The 10,262-nt window shown below is 41.7% G+C and overlaps 1 protein-coding gene across 1 annotated transcript; it reads left to right on the top strand.

Moving 5' to 3' along the window:
- Positions 1 to 204: 204 nt before the first annotated feature.
- calm1a (calmodulin 1a) lies at positions 205 to 7,527 on the top strand. Its single transcript, XM_084381572.1, has 6 exons — positions 205 to 348; positions 5,226 to 5,256; positions 5,390 to 5,533; positions 5,629 to 5,735; positions 5,988 to 6,123; positions 6,392 to 7,527. Exons 1-6 carry the CDS (start codon positions 346 to 348, stop codon positions 6,418 to 6,420), a joined length of 450 nt encoding a protein of 149 aa, XP_084237698.1. The 5' UTR covers positions 205 to 345; the 3' UTR covers positions 6,421 to 7,527.
- The last annotated feature ends 2,735 nt before the right edge of the window (positions 7,528 to 10,262 follow it).

A 10,262-nucleotide genomic window follows, 5' to 3' on the forward strand; every position in this document is an offset into this window, starting at 1 on the left:
ATCAAACAGCTTGTTGAACCTTTACCTCACTCCTCCTGTCTGACAGGAGGATACTTTTGACAACTTAGAAAACCAGATAGGTTAAGAGTAACTTTCCTGTGTGAAACATGACAAGCCCAAAGACAAGTACGCGCACAGCAGCAGGCTCGTATGCACGTGTGTATGTGCGCGCACTCAGGTTGGAATTGACGGAGCGCATATCCCCACACTGCGGAGGAATACAGTGAGCCATACAGCAGTGGTTCGTCTTGCCTGCCCGCCTCCAGCAAGCCTTGTTCAGCGGCATCCGTCCATTTCCTCTCTCTCTGTAGCGTTAGCAGACCAACGTTTCCATCTCAAACAGACATGGTGAGTATTTAATTTAAACCGTGGTTTGTGATATGTTCGACTTAAAATTGTTACGAATTGACTGAATGTCTGCTAGCGGTTCTTACGTTTCATACAGGGAGTCTATATGTTAAAATATCCTGAAGTAGCCTTCATTGCAGAGAGCGCGAATAGAGTGGGATTGGGTGTAACGTTACTGTTGAGTTAGCTAGCTAACTAGCTGTTAACGCTGGCGGCTAGTTAGACATAGTGGCTCGTTGCTGCAAGCGAGAAGCTTCTCACGTCTCCTTTACTTAAGCTAATACTCGCCAATGAACTTAGTAGTTTTAATGGTTGATATGACACGTCAGTGTGCTGCCTGTCACAGGTGCCCACAGTAGGCAGTAGTTGTGGCGGCTGTGTTGGCTGCCGATGTTAGCATCACAGCTACTGTTGCATCCACAATGACTGATATTCCGTTATCTGACAGCTTTAACATCAGTCAACCATGCACTTTGGCTTCAAAAGTCGTACAATATATACATAGTTTATTTCTTGAGTGAATCTAGAAACGCAGTTGTTGCACAGAATGTTTGATGCCGGTTTTGCACCGAAGTCCTGCTACCAATCAAATGTCTGATTTACAGTCATTAGACATTCAGCTTGGAAAAAGGCTGATGGCTGAGGTGTTGGTGGTGTTCATAGTTTCTGCTACTGTAATATCAAATATTGTCAACATTCCAGTTGTATTTTTACTGAGTCTCACATTTTCATAGCCATTGCCATAAAATGTGATAACATCAAAGTACAACATGTAACCGTTGTAAAAACTGCAGTAGTCACAGCTGGCAGTCCTAATTAGGTCATTATGGTGTAACACCTGTACATGGTCACTTTACGACAGGATAAACCAGACATATTTGAGCTACTTATAAACCTAACATTTGATGATATTGATGACATTTGGCTTGCTTCATTCTATTTGGGTACTAACTGATGTTAGAATGAATGTTTTCAATAAAGTTTGGTCGGTCTTATTTATCTGAAAATTCCCAGCAAAATGAATGCTGTTTTGTCATTCCTAAAATCTGAAACATTTTAACAGCATACATTTTTATAGAGCTTTACCTCCAGTTCTGGTACATACTCTCCCCAGTCCCCAGGGAGTGGTAGCATTATTCATCAGTTATGGTCAGTAGTGTATAGCTCATGGAGGGAGTTCCTTACATTCACACAAATACTGTGCTCTGTCGTGTGGTAAAATGTGATTATATGGTGTCGTGGACCTTTTCTTCGAGATATTGAGGCAAATCTGAAATGGACACAAAACTCGTTTGACAGATGCAATCTGCTGAACACATCATAGGCTCCTGTCTCCAGATTACACAGGGAAAGCCCTCTATCAGCAAACTCCTTTACTTAAGTAAATACCTTTTCAACAAAGCCCTGCAGCAAAATGTCACTGAAATTTCACTTTGTAGTTGATTATTTCTGGGTCATTTCTTAAGTGAATTTTCATTATTTTTAGTATTTCTTGAGTCATCCTCCTCACATGCATTCCTTTGACTTAAACAGCGGTTTCTTTCCTAAAGTGCAGCTGGTTTTCTGTCTTAGCAGCTCATTAACTTCAGTAAAGTGTTATTTACGTGTGTCCTAGTCATTGTTGTTCCTTTTTACACTGAAGAATGGCTGGAGTTACAATCGGTTGTTGGTCATTGGTCTCAGCAGTGTGCAAATCCAGCTTTTCATTCGTGGCATTTGTAACATGACAGACATTACTTCTCCAAGATTATATTATTCTTTGTAGTTTATAACTTTTGGTTACCTCAACCAAAGTCAGATACATTAGCTTTCAGCTGTTTTATAGTCTAGTGGTTATCAAGCTATAGAATTAGGTCATAGCCATAAAATGACTACATTTAGAAATATTTGTGGTAATCACTGATTATTCTTTATTTTTTGTAGCAGTGATTGAATCAGTAAATATAACTATAACTCTGTTCCATTTTTCCCTTAAATGTCTTAATACTGTGCATGGGTGCTGTCAGAGTATATCATTGGGCTTCCATGCTACATCCGCACTATCCAACAGGAATGTGGTCTGTATTGCCAGGCATTGCAGCGCCTTGAGAGGAATTTGGCCTGGGTATTAGAAGGGTTAGCAGCTTGTTAACCATCGCTAGAGCACACACACACATCATCGCTGTCATTATCATCAGCTAAATTCTGAAAGCCTCATTATTATTGCTTGACAGTGCTAATACCTTTGTGGACGAAACACGTTTTGACTGCTATTGTCACCTCTTGCTATTGCTTCCTCTTACTCTCTCTGTCCTCAAGGTCAGACAAACACAAATTGTAGTTGACATCAGACATCAATATTTGGAGTATTACTTACCATGATTACCATTGTGCTTTCATTTCTTAAGAAAGCTTAGTTTCTACATTTTATTTAATGTGATAACATTCTGGAAAAGATTCAAGACATCACAACATGGGTCCTTCTGTCTTATTTGAAACAAAAATACTATTACTAATGCTCAAAACCTACCTATGATTGTAGACATGTGATGGGCAGTGGGAGGGGAATATGTTAAATATTTCTGGCAGCAGTATCTTGCAGAGGACACATGATCTACTTTATCCTTTGAACATCTGGTTAGTCCATTCTTGCACAAACTCATAATTGTGACAGTATGGATTGAGTTTTGTAAAAAACAAAAAACAAAACGTCCATTTCTTTGCCATTCTACAACACAGGGTTTGCAGAACGAAATGCAAGTTGTAGGCCCTTTATGCTGCGCATTTAGGCTCATTTACTTAAGACAAATCTTAACTGACTCATGATGGCCTCCCAGGGAAAATAGTATGTTGCTCACAGACACTGTCGTAACTGTGTGGATTAGGGGCCCCTGTCAGAGGGGGCCATTTGGTGTGACCCATGATGCTGTCTAGGAGGTCTGATGACCAGCCAACTGATCCTCCCTAGGAGATGCAACTGTAGCAATGAGATGACAGGCCACAGATTACCACATGCACACACACGCACACACATAAAACCCCTGTGACCTCCCCCAGTCTGGACACTGTTACTGCTGCACACCTTAAATCAATTTTCCTGACACATTTAAGTGACCTCCTCTAGCCTGGCCTCCTGGCCTGTTCACACGCACACACACATTCTCTTTCTCTGTCAAAGTGTTGAAGGCTCGTCATCTATTGAACTACTGCAGGAGGTGGACACTTCATCTGTGCATCCACCTTTACCGTACATCTGCTGGGGAGATGGACAGGCTTACACAAACACACTGACATGTAGGCACAGGGAGTGTGGTTCTCCAGTCTCACCCAGTTGGAGTCAGAGGCAGCCAGGGAAGGACAGCGTCTGGTCACGTACACTCAGCGTTGCAAGACACAAGGACAGAAAGAAAGATCAACAGTTAAGCAGACAGATTTATTGAGAGACAGACAGATGGACAAGTAACGAGGAGAACATCAACAGAAGGACCAGCGTTTCCATCAGCTCTTCCTCGAGCTCATGGAAGACGGAGACATCGCCTGTCAGGTCAGTGCCAATCCACTGACCGATGCCACTCCAGAGGGATTGTGAAATCTTCTGTCATCTATCCAGCCATCCACGCACTCTGGACCGATTGAAAGACAAGTCCTGCAATTATCCTGTCAGCCGATCGCAGTTCATGTGTCCATCCAACCATCTAACTATCCAAGAGGACTTAAAAACATATTCTCTTCTGTCATTGACTTAAATCAAGTGTCAAACTCAAGTTTTTTTTCTCACCAATACAGTTATGTAACTATTCAAAGAGATGGCAAAATCTGCTGTCCATCATTCCATTTGTCCACCCATTTTACAAACCAGAAACGACTGATAGATGTCTGGTGATCATTTTTTTCATCCACCTGTTCCTCCTGACTTAAGACATCATTGCTGCCCTTCTTGCTATCATTCCCTCGTCATGCTGCCTAAGAAAGTCCCTCTGTACCCAGCAGAGGATGAGCTGGTGAGCCTCTCCACTGTCTATGACCTCTTGGATGAACAACAGCACTACTACAAGGAGCTCATACAGCAGCAGGAGAGGAACTACCGAGCCTTCCTCCAGATGCTGATGGACACATCGTCCAGCCGCATGGACGGCCTGGTCAGGGAGATGCAGGACCTGAGGAACTGTCTGCAAAGAGCCAAGGCTGAGCTGGCTGAAGTTAAAAAACAGGGCGTCCAGAACAACAAGCGGGCCGAGTGCCTGGCTGAAGGCTTGGTGATGGTGCGGGGGGCATTGGATGGCCTCAGTATTAAATCAGGAATAATTGGAAGAGGTGCAGGAGGAAAAGGCATGGACCTGAAACAGCGCAGAGGAGGTGGTGGGTTAAGGTTGGATGGAGGAGGAAGAGGAGGTGGAGAAGCAAAAAAAACAGCACCGAAAGCAGTAAAGCTGGTGGCAGACCTCACAGATATCCACTTTGATGACATAAAGGTTGTACACAGATGCACACACAGTGAAATGAAGGGGTTAGCTAGAGCTTTGAGCATTACTAGGTGTTGACTACAACTGGCAATGTACACTGTGATGAGATGGTCGCATCACTTTACCTGTGACACCTGCTACTTTTAATGGTGTGTCCTCGTTGCCTGCAGCTTGCAGTCCATCTTCCCTCTGACTTTTGATTGTTGTGTGATGGACGGTGCTGATTAGTTGTTGGCAAAGTTTGGTTTTTCTATTTTTTGGAGTGAAATGATTGTCTCAGACGTGGACATTATGGACATTACGTGGAGTTTATTAAAATATGTCACTATTTGAGTCCCAACCTTTACCTTAAGGACAAAGCTAATTTGGTATACAAGAGTGTATTTATTTTTCTCTTCTCATTTCCTTCTCTCTCCTTCTGTTTTTGTTTTGTAGGCTGATCAACTAACAGAGGAGCAGATTGCGGGTGAGGCTACAATATAACAACACTACTTTACCATCTTTAGCAATTAATACACATTTCCTGCATAGTTTGACTTGCAATATCAGTGGTGTTGCATCTGCTGTTGCTAATATTTTTTCTTCTTGTGCCTGTACAGAGTTCAAGGAGGCCTTCTCCCTGTTCGATAAGGACGGAGATGGGACCATCACCACTAAGGAGCTGGGCACTGTCATGAGGTCACTTGGTCAAAACCCAACTGAGGCTGAACTTCAGGACATGATCAATGAGGTGGATGCAGATGGTATGCTGATTTTTGTTAAAACTGTCTTTGTAAACCCCCTTTAACAATTCAGACAAGTTGTGTCATTAACGAACATCTGTCCCTCTCTCTGCCAGGCAATGGGACCATTGACTTTCCTGAGTTCCTTACAATGATGGCGAGGAAGATGAAGGACACTGACAGTGAGGAGGAGATCAGGGAGGCCTTCAGGGTTTTTGATAAGGTAAGTGTGTATGTTTGTTTTATGTTGTAAAGTTAAAGAGAAAAAAAATATTGACTCTTTAATGTAAATTTTGTTTTAATCAGTAATTTAGCAATATTACACAAACCTTGGTCTAAAATCACAGTGATTTTTTTTTTTAGCTAAAGTGGACAACTAAGGAGAGGACTGCTTGCCTCTGTTTGGCATGACAATGATATTTGACCAACACCGTGTGTGACTAATTATAATGCTGTATGCGTGTGTGTTGGCCAGGATGGCAATGGTTACATTAGCGCAGCAGAACTGCGTCATGTGATGACTAACCTGGGGGAGAAGCTGACAGATGAGGAAGTAGACGAGATGATCAGAGAAGCAGACATCGACGGAGACGGACAGGTCAACTATGAAGGTACAGAATTGCAAAGTCTCCCTGGATACTTGAGACTAAACACTGCCTCCCTTCATCCATCATTAGTATTATGATTAATAATAAAAAATTTAGCAGTGCTAAATTATGTAAGCTGAAACACTGTTGATAGACGAGCTCTGTGTCAATCTGTGTGTTTGATGGAGTGTCTAATCCTGCTTTCTATTAGTCTGATTGTGATTTTTTAACTGTTATAGTATACAAGTTAAACAGTGTTCCTGATGGGTTTTTGTTTTTCTTTTCCCAACAGAATTTGTTCAGATGATGACCGCCAAATGAACTGGGCTCACATTAAGACAAAGAATCAGTCAAATGTTTCACTTACCTCTTATTGCAAAAATCTACATTTATTCATACTGTTCTGTATAGACAACTTAACTGAATGTTGGAAAAACTAAAAATCTGTCCATATAAACAAGCTCAAAAAAAGGTAAAAGACAAAAAGAAAAACCTAAATGAATCTGCATGTACTGGCTTGTATTCCCCGCCCCCCAGCGCTAAGCTGCCCAATCAGATCTCAACTCGTTAGCCAAGCAGCCTCTCTGCAGCTGGCTGGTTTGGCCGCTGCTCCTCTGCTTCCTGGTTCCATCTGCCTGATGTCATGATGATTATATGGGCTGGCCAATCGCCTTTCTTCTATGACTTCCTGTTTCTTTTTTTCTGTTCTTCATGCATGCAGCTTTAGATGGGTTACTGTTGAGAGCCCAATGGCAGAAGGCTGTTGTTGGGCCTCAGGTTGGCCTGGGACCCACAGAGGAGGGGAGGGGGTTAGTTGACAGATGGATGGGAGTGAGTGAACCAGTGAAACCTTTGCAGTTTGCTTACCTAAATGAAGTCAGTAACGACAGAGATATTTTTAAGAAAAATATTAAAATGGAATAAATAAGAACTCATTTTAGATTCTGTGTTTCTGGCATGTCAGGATACTCGCTTTATCCTTTGTGTGTTTACCTTTTTGAGGTCTGGGCGGGGCATAGGTTTGACCCCCTTGGCATTGGGTGCATACTAGACTATTTGGAGGGCTGGGGTGGGCTTTAAAGGTGATGATATACTAGAGCAACCTTTGGGGTAATAACATCAAACAATGAATCTGTAGTTATTCCTCACTGAAGCATACTTCAGTTAAGCATATTGCCTCACAGGTTGCATGTGTATCATGATTCTAAGCGGGTGTTAATTTCAGTTTAGTGGGGACGGGGTCGGTGCTTTGCGGCATTTCTATCTTGTGTTTGTGTGTGAGTTTGCGTGTGTAAGTGTGTGTGTGTGGGTGCGGCGAGGCCCGGCCCGGCCCAGTCCAACTGTTCTGTTCAGTTCAGTTGATCTGCATTCCAAGTTGTACATGCTAGTCTTTACATTTTGTTTTTCCAATAAAATACCATGAACTAATGTCTTGTGTTGGGTCTTTTTGTGTTTGTGTCCTCAGAATGAGCCGACTTTGTGTTTTCTCAGTGAAGGCTGATTCTGTGGGGGGAGTGCTGCTTAAAATGACTCATCTGTGCTACTTATTGCATGTGATGTCTTTCTCTGTGCATAAGAGTAAGCACAGACACTGAAGCCCACTAAAAAACGTTTTGTGAGGGTAACTGGTCAGCTCCTACATAATTAGATCTCATAAATGAGCAGTTATCAGAGGATCAGACAGTTGGTCTGGTTTCAACAAACACTAGACACAAACAGAAATGCTACAAAAAGTTAATGCTCGTCAGGTTTTCACACAAGTATTTGTATAGCGGCTAATTATTAACACAGTATGGGAAATGGGATAAGAAAATCAAAGGTCAAGAAGAAAGTAATGGTGAATAAACTCTCCATCTACATAACAGTCACCATGGTTACTGGAATTATCTTTGTACAGCTGTTAACAAAAATCACAATGTCCTGTCAATATCCTTGGTTTCTTATGAGGGAAAGTTGGGTTAAATGCGGATTTTCAAAACATGGGTCCATTCAAAAGTCTGTTCTCAAGTTGACCAACAAGTCAGTGTCCCCAACACTAATGACCGTTATGGAGACCAACATGCCGCCACTTTTCTAATGGTACAATTAGTGTCTATGTAGGGGTGCCACAAGGACTTCTCCAGATCATCTGTCTGCGGATGAGGAGGTGTTGCTAGGCAACAGAGCCAGGCATGGGGTGGGTGGAAGTGAAAGAGAGGGAGCAGAAAACCGTGGGAGTTTGAGGAGAGAGCAAGAGAGGAGACAAGTGGAGGGGGGGATGAAGAGGTTGAAAGACAATAATAGAAACCCAGGACTTGAGGGAGAGGAAGCGAGCGAGGGATGAAAAGAGAAAATGAAAACAGATTCACAGTTCATCTTAAAACCCATAAAATCTCCTAAAATACCTCCCTCTACCTCTGATTCAGAAGCTGATATTCTGGCTTTTTTAACAGCTGAAGCTAGTGGAAGTTTTAAACCCAACAAAGGCACCACAGGCTTCACTCTTTAAATACTGGATATGTACGTCGATATGCAGTATTACTTCATGTCTGTCATACTGGGACTGATGCTACTTCCAAGTATACATAAAATGTAGCTGATGATATTGATTGTGGAGCAATGAGAAGCAGATGTAGAGAGAAGGGAAGGTATTAGATGTATCCATGTATCTCACAGACAAACGCAGTTAGAAGCTCTGGTTATGTCACCGTCTGAAGAGTATTAATACATCTTGCTGCTCACTGCTTGCTATTAGTGTCGGCAAAGTTTCCAATCCAGAAAGTTCTCTTAGATTCGCTTTAAATTCATCTCACACACATTTACACACAGTGTATCCCTCACACACACATGCAGACACACAATCCCCCACTCCTGGCTCCAACGTTCACCCACATAAATATTTCAGTTTTTCACCTGACAGCCTGAAGGATGGAGTGGTGTGTTAGGCTTGGACGTCCCATGCTACTGTGTGGGGCATACATTATATTAGAGGTCATTATATTTCTCTTTTTCATTCTAAATGTGTTTTCCCATTCATTAAAGTCACAAAACTTCATAGTAAATTTGCCATTGCAGATGTCAGATTTTAATATTTTTGTCAATGTTGCACATGCACCCCCAGTTATGACTTTATTTTAACAAAACATCAGCCCTGATAATCACCTTTTAAAAACACTGATGTGACTTCCCATGTTTTGCAAAATAAATACGTACACTCTTAATGAAACATTTTAATCACTTTCAAAACAGTAGTCATCAGGGGCCTTAAGTCTCAGGAGAGACAAGCCAATTTGGATTCAGTGCCAGCAATCTTTGTGAATATTGCTCAGTCATTAGTTACCATTAAGTAGTGCAGTGTTTTTCAGTTCCTGGGCCCCCTGTCCTGCATGTTTCCCTGTCCCAACAGACATGATTCAAATGAATGGATTGTTATCAGGCTTCAGCAGAGCTTGATGAGGAGCTGATTGTTTGAATCAGGTGTTGGAGTAGGGAAAACAGAAAAAGTATGTAGGGCAGGGGCCCCCCCAAGAAAAGGATTGAAAATTACGTTGCGTGTCAATGATTTGTATATGTAAAAATCCTCAAGTACCTTTAGTTGAGGTAAAAGTATCTTATCATATTAGAAGATTACGCTTTTACAAATCTAAGAGCATTTTACTGAAGTAACCAACTTGTAGTTGTAAATGTAATGAAATATACAAAGTACCTACTCACCTGTAAACCACCTGTCTCTGTAATTTGGACCTTGATTTGTTTCCCCCCACAGAACCGAAGGATTTAAGTATAAATTCACCCAAAAATGGAAAGTCAGTCATTATCTACTCAACCTCATGCCGATTAAAAGTTGGGTGAAGTTTCGTAGCCCACAGAACATTTTTGGAGCTTCACAGCAAAACAGTGTTGCAGCATTCTCTTAACAACCTAAGTAGTGGGAGACTTGTTTTAAAGATTAAAAAAAACAAACAGCAGATTTGATTTGATTTGAAAATAAGTTATTTACATTGTGCTTCCACTCCAGACAGGGTGCGTGCTAACGTTTTTATCTTAGCAGCTACAGATTTCAGCTTAAAAAGTAAGTAAGTAAGTAAGTAAATAACGTCTTTTTAAATAAATTTCGGTTCTCGAGGGCCTCACACAAACTTGGATTACACCGGACATGCTGTATGTAGCCATATTATGTTTTT

Source organism: Pagrus pagrus, assembly GCF_965226575.1.
Source record: "Pagrus pagrus genome assembly, chromosome: 18".
Classification (NCBI taxonomy): domain Eukaryota; kingdom Metazoa; phylum Chordata; class Actinopteri; order Spariformes; family Sparidae; genus Pagrus; species Pagrus pagrus.